Here is a 13,856-nt window from a genome sequence, read left to right as displayed (position 1 = left end):
TTTCTTTACTTTTATTGTTTATCTAATGCCAGATATACCCATGGATGCAAAATATTTAAGTTAAGTCCCAGTGAACACAGCCCCTTTGATTCTAGGATAACTGCACACTGGTAATAAACAAAAAAAGGTAAACATATAGTCAGAAGCTAGGATTGGCATTGAAAGGATGACCATGCTTATAATGTTAAAAAGGTATATTCTGACTATTTATTTTGAATCCAGGGAAAACTCTCTTTTGAAATTTTTAAATAAAATTTGAGACCTGAAGAAGTAATTAACTATCGGGAGTAGAAGCAACAAGACTAAGAATATAAACTGCCCAGGACATGTGACAGTTCTTAGTCTGGGAAGACAAGATGGTCAAAGAATAATGAGCAACATGATAAATTGCATTCAAGGTGACCACAGGTGGCTGGACTACTTGAATGAAAATGTGTCAACTGGGTTGTCTCTTTAGTGAGTTTATGCTCTGAAGGTGAACTCATGTAGACCAGCAACCTCACTGTCACACCCTTGTGTAAACCTTTGAGACATATCTACGGAGGAAGAGTCAAAACAAATTTGACAAAGGAGCAGTTGAGTGATGGCTGTATTCTGACATCCCAGAAAGACATGGAGTAACTGCCCTTTGACTTTCAACTTTAATTTCGTTCTCATTTTGTCCTGATAACAAGACATGAAATCACTTGTTTTTCAAGGGTGCAGACTCGGGGTATAAGGCAGACCTGAATTAAGTCCTCTATTTTTGTCATTTATTAGCTAAGGAGGCAATGACAAAGCATCTAGGAAAGTCAATGCATTGACTGTTATGTATTGTGTCCTGTTTAGGCACTGTGCTAAAAGTGTTTATATACTCCATCATTTTTTTTTACTTTTTGAAAAGAAACTAAAATATAAAGAAGTGAAGTTATCTATAAATAGTAGAAGCAACAAGACTAAAAATATAAACTGACCATGACATGTGACAGTCCTTAGTCTGGCAAGAAAACCATGGTCAAAGAACAGTGAGAAATATAATAAATTGCAATAACTCAGTTGTTTGTCTAAGTAGGACTTAGTGAGTAAGCAGAAAAGCCCACACCTGAACAGTGGTCATCTGACTGAACACTTACCCAACTGTTTTCAACCAGTCTTGGTGGCTATAAAGCTCTGGGGTTCTGCAGTCACCACTGTTCCTTTCAGACAATGACAAATTCACATTCCAGCCCTTTTTAGAGATTCAAACTCTTTATGTCATATAGTGGAAATGGAAACCCAAGGTTTGTATGTTGGGGGATATATTCCTGAAGTGACAACATTTGAACAAGAAAGCCTGGAGGGGCACATATGGGACTATTTACCAGGTGTGAATGCCACAGAGTTCCCACTGGTGAGGAGAGGAGCTAATTGTCTCTGAGTCCCCAGGGAGAGGGAACATACTGTGGCTGTCAAGAGGGATTTCTATTTCATTTATAGATTGTCCAAGACATTTCCTTGATGACTACATTTATCCTTGGGTGTAAGAACAAATGTTTATAGATTGTTGTTAGAGATTGTGATGGTTTAGTTAATTAGTGATTGTAGAGTCTCCTTCAATATTCATGAGTTCACTAGAACTGAGTAGTTAACTATGTTTCCAGCTTAGAGAAGGGGAAATAGTCTTCCCCAGAAGAGCACACTAATTGCTTATGCAATTCCAAATAGTCCTGAAAACATAGTTATGGGTAACATTATACAGACCAAGCAGGTTGTATTTAGGAATGTGTGTGTGTGTGTGTGTGTGTGTGTGTGTGTGTGTGTGTGTGTAACAACAATAAAAAGGGATATGAACTCAAAAGAAAGCAGGAAGGGGTATGTGAGAGGAGAGGAGGAGAGAAGAAATGGATTGAAGAAATGCTGCAATTGTATTCAGTCTCAAAAAAAGAGTGAAATATTAGCTAGGGAAAATAATCAATATTAATGGTAACCCAGAAGATTTTAACAATTTATGTTTCCATTTGTAATAAAAGAGAGTTTGGGCAGTTCCAAATGCTCATCAAGACTTATATTATTAAACTTTTAAATTTTATTCATTTATTTTTTGTGGTGCTGGTGATGGAACTGTAAACATTCTGCCATTACATTACACCCAGCTCCTCTTCTTTGACTATGCTGCAGTATCTCATAGTGTTTTAAATTAATTTTTCTTTGTTATAAATTGAGTTTGAATGATGTATGTGTCATATGGTCAGTGATATAACTCCTTGTATAAATTAGATACTCAAATCATGTTTGTTACATGCTATCAATTTTCCATTAAAGTATGTTTTTATATTCTGATTTGATACATGATAAACAGATAGGCAGATAGATATGTATGTAGATGGATGATTTCTAGATAGATACAGAGATAGGTAGATAGATAAATAGATAGAGAGATAGATAAAACCATTTGTGAGATGCTTCTTTCCTACCTATATAGTTAGATGAATAGTGAGCTTTAAACTTATGTTAGTCCAATCTACTTGTGATTTTCTTGTATTGGTTTTATTTCTTAATTTTGACTTTCATCTTTTGTTGCTTTTTTCTGAGAGAGAGAGAGACAGAGAGAGAGAGAGAGAGAGAGAGAGGAAGAAGAAAAAGAAGAAGAAGAAGAAGAAGAAGAAGAAGAAGAAGAAGAAGAAGAAGAAGAAGAAGAAGAAGAAGAAGAAGAAGGAAGATAGGAGGGTAGGGAGGTGTGAAGGACCTGGAAAGAGCTGGGGGAGGAGAAAAAATATATTCAAAACACATCACATGAAAGAAGAGAAAGGAAAATGAAAGTCTGTCTAGACAAATGTGGATGTGTTTCCCCACATCTTTGTCTGGAATTTTCATGTCTCCTATTGTTTGTTGAGATGGGTTATCATTCTGCATCCTAGGCTGGCCTAGAACTTACTGTATAGCTCAGGCTGTCCCAGGACTCATAGCCCTCCTGTGTCAGCCTCCTGATCCTTGGGATTATAGATGTATGTCATCATACCTGGTTCATTGTTAAAAACAAAACAGTTGAGTATAAATACACACTGTTAACCCGACTTCTATATTGAGTGGATCAGGTCAGGGGTAAAATACATAATTATAGAACTCACAGGAGATAAATTATCAGAAAATATATGTTACCTTTTTTCATTTTAAAAATTTTACTCATCCTAAATATAGTTCCCCCTCCATCTCTTCCTCCCACTCTCCCCTCACCTCCCTGCAAATCCTACCCCCTCTACTCCTCAGAAAGGGCAAGGCCTCCCATGGGAAGTTAACAAAACCTGGCACATTAAGTTGAGGAAGGACCAAGGCCCCCAACCCCTATATCAAGGCTGAGTAAGACATCCCACCATAGGGAATAGGTTCCAAATGGCCAACCCATGCACCAGGGATAGCTCCTGATCCCACTTCGAGGGTTCCCTCAAAGAGATCAAGCCTAGTTAGGTCCCATGCAGTCTCCCGAGCTGGTGGTCTAGTGTCCATGGACTCCCATGAACTTGGGTCAGATATCTCTGTGGGTTTCCCCATCATGATTTTTGCTCATATAATTCATCCTCCATCTACTCAACTGAAGTCCAGGAGCTCAGCCAATGCTTGGCTACAGATCTCTGCATCTGCTTCCATCAATTACTGAATGAAGGGTATATGATGAGTTAAGATAGTCACCAATATGAGTACAGGGGAAAGTCAGTTCACTATTGCTAGGAGTCTTAGCTGGGGTCATCCTGTGGATTCCTGGGAATTTCCCTAGCACCAGGGTTCTCCCTAATCCCATAATGGGCCCCTCTATCAAGATGTCTTTTTCACTGCTCTCCCACTCCATTCCTTCCCCAACTCAACCATCCCATTCCCTCATGTTCACAGCCCCTTCCCTCCCCTCTACTCCCCTGCCCCCCAGTTTGCCCAGGGGATCTCATCTATTTCCCCTTCCTAGGGCAATCCCTGTGTCTGTCTTAGTCTTAGAACCCTCATTGTTACCTAGCTTCTCTGGAGCTGTGGATTGTAGTCTGATTATCCTTTGATTAACATCTAGTATTCACTTATGAGTGAGTACATACTGTATTTGTCTTTCTGTGTCTGGGTTACCTCATTCAGGATGGTTTTAATAACAAAACATTTATTATATTTATTTTATGTGCATGGGTGTGTTGGCTGCATGAATATCTGTATACCATCTCTGGGTACCATATATATTCAGTGCCCAGAGGTCAAATGAAGGTGCAGATCCCCTTAGAACTGGAGTTATAGACAATTGTGAACTGCATTTAGGTGCTAGGAATTGATCCTGGGTCCTCTGGGAAAGCAGTCAGTGCTATTTATTTATTCATTTTTCTTTTTAAAATTTGAATTGGAAACAAGATTGTTTTACATGTCAATCCCAGTTCCCTCTGCCTCCACTCCTCCCCTAACCCCCCCAACTAAAACCCTACCTATCACATATCTTTTCTGCTCCCCCTAGAGTGTGAGGCCTTCCATAGGGTGTCATCAGAGTCTATTGTGTCCTTTGGAATAAGGCCTAGGCCCACCCCCATGTGTCTTCGCTCAGGCAGTATTCCTCTATGTGGAATGGGCTCCCAAAGTCCACACCTATGCTTGGGATAAGTACTGAACAACCACAGGAGGTCCTGTAGATTTCCTAGGTTTCCTCACTAAAACCCATGTTCCTGGGGTCAATCAGTTGCATGCTTTTATCCCAGCTAGCAGTCTGGGGTGTTCAGGACAGCTGTTTTTGTGGGTTTTACCAGCCTGGTATGAACCCTTGCTCATCACTCATCCTTCTCTGCAACTGGATTCCAGTTCAGTTCAGTGAGTACTTGTGGGTACTTGTGGGTACCAGCTTCTGGATGAGGGCTATAGGGTGACATATAAGTCAGTCATCAATCTCATTATCAGGGGAGGGCATTTAAGGTTTCTTCTCCTTTGTTGCTTAGATTGTTATCTGGCGTCATCTTTGTAGATCTCCAGAACTTTCCCTAGTGTCTGATTTCTCTGTAAACCTAAAATGTTTCCCTCTATTACAGTATCTCCATTCATGTTTTCTTCAATTCTTCCCCCAACTCAAAGTTTCTGCTTGCACATTTCTTCCTTACCCCTCCTCTTCTCCCCTTCTCATTCTCCTAGTTCCCTCCCCCCTCTTCCCATGCTCCCAATTTGCTCAGGAGATCTTTACCCTTTTCCCTTCTCCAGGGCACCATGTATGTCTCTCTTAGGGTCCTCCTTGTTTACTAGTTTCTCTGGCAGTGTGGATTGTAGGCTGGTAATCCTTTATTCTATGTCTAAAATCCACATATGAGTGAGTACATACCATGTTTGTCTTTTTGTGATTGGGTTACCTCACTCAGAATGGTTTCTTCTAGTTCCAACCATTTTCCTGCAAATTTCAATATTCCATTGTTTTTCTTTTCTGCTGGGTAGTACTCCAATGTGTAAATGTACCACATTTTCTCTATCCATTCTTTGGTTGAGGGGCATCTAGGCTGCTTCCAGTTTCTGACTATTACAAATAGTGCTGCTATGAACATCGTTGAACAGATATCCTTGCTATATGAATGTGCTTCTTTTGGGTATATGCCTAAGAGTGGAATTGCTGGATCTTGTGGTAGCCTGATCCCCATTTTCTTGAGGAGTTGCCATACAGATTTCCAAAGTGGCTGTAAAGTTGGCACTCCCACCACCAGTGGAGGAGTGTTCCCCTTTCTCCAAATCCTCTCCAGCATAAACTGCCATTGGTGTTTTGGCTTTTAGCCATTCTGACAGGAGTAAGATAATATCTCAGAGTTGTTTTGATTTTGCATTTCCCTGATGGCTAAGGATGTTGAGCATTTTCTTATGTGTCTTTCAGCCATTTTAGAGTCCTCTATTGAGACTGTCTATTTAGTTCTGTACTTTTAGTTCCCACATTTTAATTGGATTGTTTGGTGTTTTGGAGAATAGCTTCTTGAGTTCTTGGTATATTTTGGAGATCAGCCCTCTGTCAGATGTGGGGTTGGTGAAGATCTTTTCCAGTCTGTGGGCTGCCGTTTTGTCTTGCTGACTGTGTCCTTTGCCTTACAGAAGCTTCTCAGTTTCAGGAGGTCCCATTTATCAATTGTTGACCTCAGTGTCTGTGCTACTGGTGTAATGTTTGGGAAGCGGTCTCCTGTACCAATTAATTCAAGGGTATTTCCCACTTTGTCTTCTAATAGGTTCAGTGTGGCTGGATTTATGTTGAGGTCTGTGATCCATTTGGACTTAAGTTTTGTGTGTGGTGATAGACTTGGATATATCTGCAGTCTTCTACATGTCCACATCCAGTTATGCCAGCACCATTTGTTGAAGACACTCTCTTTATTCCATCGTATAAACCTTTAGCTTGTTTGTCCAAAATGAGGTGTTCATAAGTGTGTGGGTTAATATTAGGGTTTTTTACTCTATTCCATTTGATGTTGGCTGTCAGCTTGCTGTATATTGCTTTTATTATGTTAAGGTATGTTCCTGTTATCTCTGCTTTCTCCAATACCTTTATCATGAAGGAGTGTTGGATTTTGTCAAAGGCTTTTCCAACATCTAGTGAGATGATCATGTGGTTTTTTTTCCTCAGTCTGTTTATATGGTGGATTACATTGATGGATTTTCGTATGTTGAACCATCCTTGCATCCCTGGGATGAAGCCTACTTGATCAGGATGGATGATTTCTCTGATGGATTCTTGGATTCCATTTGCCAGTATTTTATTGAGTATTTTTGCATCAATGTTCATGAGGCAGATTGGTCTGTAGTTCTCTTTCTTAGTTGTGTCTTTGTGTGGCTTGGGTATCAAGGTTGTTGAAGCCTTGTAAAAAGAGTTTGGCAATGATCCTTCTGCTTCTATTGTGAGGAATACTTTGAGGAGAATTGGTATTAGCTGTTTCTTGAATTTCTGGTAGAATTCTGCCCATCTGTTCCTGGGTTTTTTTTTTTGGTTGGGAGGCTCTGATGACTGCTGCTATTTCATTAGGAGTTATAGATCTATTTAAGTTGCTTATCTGTTCTTGATTTAATGTTGGTAAGTGAAATCTGTCTAGAAAATTGTCCATTTCCTTTAGATTTTCGAATTTTGAGGAATATAGGTTTTCAAAGTATGACCTGATGTTTCTCTAGATTTCCTCTGTGTCTGTTGTTATGTCCCCCTTTTCATTCCTGATTTGGTTGATTTGCATGTTCTCTCTCTGCTGTTTGGTAAGTTTGGATAAAGGTTTGTCTATCTTGTTGATTTTCTCAAAGAACCAATTCTTCGTTATATGAGTTCTTTGTATTGTTCTCCTAGTTTCCATTTTATTGATTTCAGCCCTCAATATGATTATTTCCTGGCATCAGCTCCTCCAAGGTGTATTGGCTTCTTTGAGTTTTAAAGATTTCAGTTGTACTGTTAATTCTCTATTGTGATTATTCTCCTGTTTTTTCATGTTGGTACTTAGTACTATGAACTTTCCTCTTATCATTGCTTTCAAAGTGTCCCATAAGTTTGGATATGTTGTGTCTGCATTCTTATTGAAGTCTAGGAAATATTTAATTTCTTCCTTGACCCAGGAATTGTGCAATTGGGTGTTACTTAATTTCCATGAGTTTGTTGGCTTTCTGCAATTTGTTTTGTTGATGAATTCTAACTTTAAAGCATGGTGGTCTGATAAGATACAGGGGATTATTTCAATTTTTTTGTACCTGTTGAGGTTTGCTATGTTGCCAAATATGTGGTCGATATTAGAGAAGGTTCCATGTGGCGCTGAGAAGAAGGTATATTGTTTTGTATTTGGTTGGAATGTTCTATAGATATTTATAAACCCAATTGTGCCATAACTTCTATTAGTTCCTTTGTTTCTTTGTTAAGTTTCTGTCTGGTGTTCCTGTCTAGTGGTGAGAGTGTGGTGTTGAAGTCTTCCACTATAAGTGTGTGCAGTTTTATGTGTGATTTGGGTTTTAGTAATGCGTCTTTTACAAACGTGGATGCCTTTGTATTTGGGGCAAAATGTTCAGAATTGAGACTTCATCCTGATGGATTTCTCCTGTGATGAGTAAGAAGTGACCTCCTTCATCTCTTTTGATTGATTTTAGTTTAAAGTCCAATTTGTTGGATATTAGGATTGCTACCCACGCTTGTTTCTTTGGTCCATTTGATTGGAAAAAATTTTCCCAACCTTTAATTCTTAGGTACTGTCTATCTTTGAATTTGAGGTGTGCTTCTTGCATGCAGCAGAAGGATGGATTCTGTCTTCTTATCCATTCTGCTAATCTGTGTCTTTTTATAAGTGAGTTAAGATGATTAATGTTGAGGGATATTAATGACCATTGATTGTTCATTTTTGTTGTTTTTTTTAATTTGGTGGTGGTTGTGAAATTATGTGTCGGATTCTATCCCTTTTTCCTTTTGGCTGTTGGTAAAGTGGGATTATCTATTGCCTATATTTTTCTGGTTGTAGTTAACTTCCTTGGGTTGCAGTTTTCCTTCCAGAACTTTCTGTAGGGGTGAATTGGTGGATATGTATTGTTTGAATATGGTTTTGTCATGGAATATATTGTTTTCTCCATCTATGTTGATTGAAAGCTTTGCTGGGTATAATAGTCTGGGCTGGCATCCTTGGTCTCTTATGTAGGTAAAATATCTATGCAGGACCTTCTGGCTTTCAGAGTTTCCATGGAAAAATCAGGTGTAATTCTGATAGGTTTGCCTTTATGTGTTACTTGACATTTTTCCTTTGCTGCTCTTAATATTTTCTCTTTATTCTGTATGTTTGATGTTTTGATTATTATGTGTCGTGAAGACCTTTTATTTTGGTTCAGTCTATTTGGTGTTCTGTAGGCTTCTTGTACTTTCATCGGCATGTCTTTCTTTAGGTTGGGAAAGTTTTCTTCTATGATTTTGTTGAATATGTTTTCTGCGCCTTTGAGTTGGATTTCTTCACCTTCTTCTATACCTATTATTCTTAGGTATAGTCTTTTCATGGTATCACTTATTTCCTGGATAGTTTGTGTTAGGGATTTTTTGGATTTAAGATTTACTTTGGATGATGAGCCTATTTCTACTAGTGTATCTTCAACTCCTGAGATTCTCTCTTCTGTCTCTTGTATTCTATGGGTTATGCTTGCATGTGTAGTTCCTGATTGTTTACCCAGCTTTTCTATTTCCAGCATTCCCTCAGATTGTGCTTTCTTTATTGTCTCTATTTCAGTTTTTAGGTCTTGAACTGTTTCCTTGAGAGATTTGTTCATATCTTGTATTTTTTGGTTTTCTTTTTCTTCCATTTCTTTAAGGGATTTTCTCATGTCCTCTTTGAGGCCCTCTATCATTTTCATGCAGATGTTTTTAAGGTCATTCTCTTCTGATTCATCTGCATTGTGATGTTCAAGTCTTGCTGGTGTATGGTTCCTAGTCTCCGGAGGTGTCATATTGGGTTTTCTGTTGTTGAATGTGCTTTTACTTTGCGCTTTTCTCATACTTTCTTCTGGTGGGTGTAGCAGGAATCTCTTCCTCTCCTGGTGGGTATGGAACTAAGGTTCCCTTCTGGTAGATGCAAACAGTTCCAATACTCTGATGTCTGTCCTCTTCTCGTGGATGGAGGTGGGACTGTTACCAGGGCCTTGGCAGTCTCTGGGTGTGCTAGATCCTGCCATTGAGTTTGGATCCTGTCCGCACGCCCCTGGCATCAGGTGTCCCTGCGCAGGGCCGCAGAACCGGAACCAGAAACAGCCCCTGGCCTATCTGGACCTGTGAATGGAGCCAGAACTGTTACTGGGGCCTTGGCAGTGTCTGGGTATTTATTTATTTATTTATTTATTTATTTATTTATTTATTTATTTATTTATAGTCCATGCTTTTAACCACTGAGCCATTTCTCCAGCCCCAGAAAACCTGTATTATTGGAGGTTAGTGATAGACAGCCTTTTAGATAAAGTGCTAAATGTACAATCTAGAAAAGCAGCAATTGGTAAAACATACTTCCTCAAAATTAAATTTTTTTGCAAAAGATACTGGTAAAGCAACAAATACTAGTAAGTGTGTGGGGCAGGAGGGAAAGTTGCTCATGGTAGGAGGATAACTAATATTAAGCTATTATGGAAACTAGCATAGGGGTTTCTCTAAAAGATTAAAGATAGAACCACCACATGAGTACCACTTCTGGGTGGTTTACAGTTGCTGGGCTATGTATTCTGCCAGAGAGATACTTGCACATCATGTACTTGCTGTACTATGTTCACAATAACAAGGAAATGAAATCAGTTAGGATGAATGGATAATGAAAATGTCACACACACCACATTATAATGAAATTTTATTCAGATGTAAGGAAAAATTAAACTATGAAATTGGCAGGGAAATGGGTAGACATATGTGTTAGTCAGGGTTCTCTAGAGAGACAGAACATATGGGATAAATCTCCCTTGTGGGACATTTGATCACACTGTGAAACTCCAAGACTGTGTTAATAAAATTAACCTTGGATCATGGGGCAGAGCTAGTAGCTAGTTGACAGGAATTAGCCATAGAGAGGACAGAGGGAGCCAGGAATACAGATAGAGAGATGCCTGGGAAGGCGCAGGGAGAGAGTTAGAGATTCACAGTCTTTTTCATTTGGAATGGAGAGATGCTTCTCTTGCTGGGTCTCTTGCTTCTTGGCTACTCTGAGCTAGCTTTCCGGTGAGCCAGTGCTGGCTGGACTGGAAATCCAGCCAGGCTATGGTCTGAGTGTCAGACCACAGATGACAGTTAAAATAGTACTAGATTCAGGTGTGGTTACTAAGCTGACAGAAAAACAACAAATTCTCTCTCTCTCTCTCTCTCTCTCTCTATATATATATATATATATATATATATATATATATAGTAATTTCATTAGAGTGGCTTACAGACTATCATCCGTCTAGTTCAACTATGGTTGTGTATGAACAGAAGGCCCAAGAATCCAGTAGTTGTTTAGTCCACAAGGCTGGATGTTTCATCTGGTCTTCAGTATATTCCAGAATTCTCAAGAAATAGGTTCTAAGGTCAGTGAAGGAATGGACTTAACAGTGAGAGTGAGGGCAAACAGGCAAAGAGAGAGATCCCTTCTTCCATGTCTTTGTATAGGCTGCCAGAAGAAGGTGCGGGGAAGATTAAAGATGTGCCTTCCCATCTCAAAGATCAGGATTAGAATTGGCTCTTTCCATTGCAAATGATTTATGGGAAAAAAACTCACAGGTGTGCCCAGCCATTTGGGTTTCAGTTAATTCCAGATGCAGTCAAGCCGACAACCAAGAATCGCCATCACAATCTGGAGAGCATCATACTAAGTAACCCACACTTGGAAAGCACAAAATTGTACATTCTGTCTCTCATGTGAATCCTAGCTTATGAATTCCATCTGTGTGGATGTAAGTGGAGTTGAGTGTGAACACAGGCTATGAAACTACAAAGAGAACCATCAGAGTGTGCTAGAAAAAAAGAAGTGGTTGAGGGTCAACAAGACACACATGGCATGAAAATGGAAGGGAAGCTATGTGTGGGATGGTAGACTACTGAGCTGAAGACCTTAGCAGACATTTCACCAGAGAAGATATACAAATAGTCAATACAAATATGAAAAGATAGTTCACTTCAGGTGTCAACAGAGAATTGCAAATTAGACACACAACAGTTAAAATAACTAAGCAGAGAGTTGATCTGGGAGAAGTGGGGGCTCGTGTTGATCAAAATACATTGTAGGAAATTCTCAGAGGATTAATATAAATAAGCAAATTCCCCCAACACAAAAATATTCATCCACATACATCTATTCCCTTAATAATCATTGCTCAAAATTATGCCCCTGAGATACTGGAATCAAGTTAAAGCAGTCTGAGATCAGCTTCAACATTGGAAGGAAGCCTCAGGGATCCCATCCCCATGGAGTGAGCTCTGGTAACTATGATTCAAATTTTCTCTACTTAAAGCAATCACAGAAAAATCTTCCTTGAGAGGTCATCACACAACTGTCATCCTCAGAAGGATCCCAGAACCAGATTTAGCAAAGTTTAAACCACGAGACTCTAGCTGGACTTCTGCCTTTGCCTCTGGAGTCAGGATAGCTCTGTCTTTTGAGAGTAGAGCTGAGAAAGTAGCATCATGATGGGACCCAGAGGTTGGGGGAAAATGAGGAGTTGAGGTCAAAGAAGGGAGGTGCATTGCCCCTTTGAGCAGTTATTGGTCCGTCTTTATTTCCTGTTATGATTCTTAACCAGTTTCAGTCAGAGAAGAATGAAGTTGAATCCTGGTTGAGAGACAGATTTGGAACCAATTGCAGATTTGCAAATTCCTGGAGAAAGCTGGAAGCAAAGACTTCGGATGTCGAGGTGAGCTGGAAAAAGCTGCCTGCACTCCTGGCCATTCCTTGGAGCGTGGCACTTCTTTCCTTTAATCTTTGTAATTTCAAATAGTTCTTGAACTATTAACTCCCAAGATCCAAAGGAACCCTAATCTGGTTTTTGGTTTTCTCTCTATCTACTTTGGCCTTAAGGCCATCTATGACACAGGTTTTGGAGAAAGCAAAATATAAAAAGAACCATTGAATTCTCATCATCATATCATAGAAACATGGAATAAAGACTTGCTGAGTTCTCATGAATTGGATCATCAGATGTGTTAAATAACAGCTTCTTGTGAGTAACTGGATCAAAATCAATGGAAAGAGTTAACCAAAACATCAGTGTCTCTGAATTCATCCTGCTGGGACTTTCCTCTCGGCCTGAGGACCAAAAGCCACTCTTTATCCTCCTCCTCACCATTTACCTGGTCACTATAGCAGGGAACTTGCTCATCATTCTGGCCATCTACTCTGACCCTCATCTACAGACTCCCATGTATTTTTTCTTGAGTTTTCTGTCTTTCACTGATATTTGCTTCACTACTACCATTGTCCCAAAGATGCTGGTGAATTTTCTGTCAGAAAAAAAGACCATTTCCTATGCTGGGTGTCTGACACAAATGTATTTTCTCTATGCCTTGGGCAACAGTGATAGCTGTCTTCTGGCAGTCATGGCTTTTGACCGCTACGTGGCCATCTGCAACCCTTTCCACTATGTCACCATCATGAACCACCACCGATGTGTCCTACTGGTAACCATCTCTTGCTCTCTTCCTCACCTCCACTCACTGCTGCACACACTTTTACTGAATTGTCTTACTTTTTGTGACTCCAATGTTATTCACCACTTTCTCTGTGACCTCAGTCCTCTGATAAAATTATCTTGCTCCTCTACATTTGTCAACGAGATTGTGATAGTGACAGAAGGAGCTCTTGTTTTGGTGACCCCATTTCTATGCATTGCTTTCTCCTACATAAGAATCCTCCTTATGGTTCTAAAGATTCCTTCTGCTGCTGGGAAACACAAAGCCTTTTCCACCTGTGGATCCCACCTCACCGTGGTAACCCTCTTTTATGGAAGTATCTTCTATGTGTATTTACAGCCAGTGTCTACTTACACTGTCAAGGACCATATAGCAACACTTGTCTACACGGTTTTGACATCTATGTTAAACCCTTTCATCTACAGCCTGAGAAACAAAGACCTGAAGCAGGGCCTGAGGAAGCTCATGAGCAGAAGGCGAGTCTAAGAAGCATCCTCTTGACAGACCTACAAGTCTACTCCATTGGAAACTGGCTTATTTCTGCTGATTTTTGGTGAACAGCCTAGTTGTCAGAGGTCAGTGTTTGTTAATGCATACAAGGCAAGTCTATAGGAGACAGTACATCACTGATGTACTGGCTATCAGTCATTCCTCGCACTTGTGTAAGCATGATGTCCATATTCCCTATTTCTCTCTTTGCCTCTATCACATTCTCTGTTTTCCCATCTTCCAAATACTGCTTTGAAACTAATGTTTTCTCTCAAATATTTCCTGAGATAAT

At 39.7% G+C, this 13,856-nt stretch overlaps 2 protein-coding genes across 2 annotated transcripts in view; both read left to right on the top strand.

The window, feature by feature from the left end:
- Nucleotides 1-13,856, top strand: part of Dennd1a (DENN domain containing 1A) — a 1,920,886-nt gene that overhangs the window by 1,191,007 nt on the left and 716,023 nt on the right.
- Nucleotides 12,606-13,561, top strand: LOC100768346 (olfactory receptor 1L8). The gene has a single exon (XM_027423590.2). The coding sequence runs from the start codon at nt 12,629-12,631 to the stop codon at nt 13,559-13,561; it is 933 nt and encodes a 310-aa protein (XP_027279391.1). The 5' UTR covers nt 12,606-12,628.

The sequence above is a fragment of the Cricetulus griseus genome, chromosome 6, assembly GCF_003668045.3.
Source record: "Cricetulus griseus strain 17A/GY chromosome 6, alternate assembly CriGri-PICRH-1.0, whole genome shotgun sequence".
Classification (NCBI taxonomy): domain Eukaryota; kingdom Metazoa; phylum Chordata; class Mammalia; order Rodentia; family Cricetidae; genus Cricetulus; species Cricetulus griseus.
This window is presented reverse-complemented; position numbering and strand designations above follow the sequence as displayed.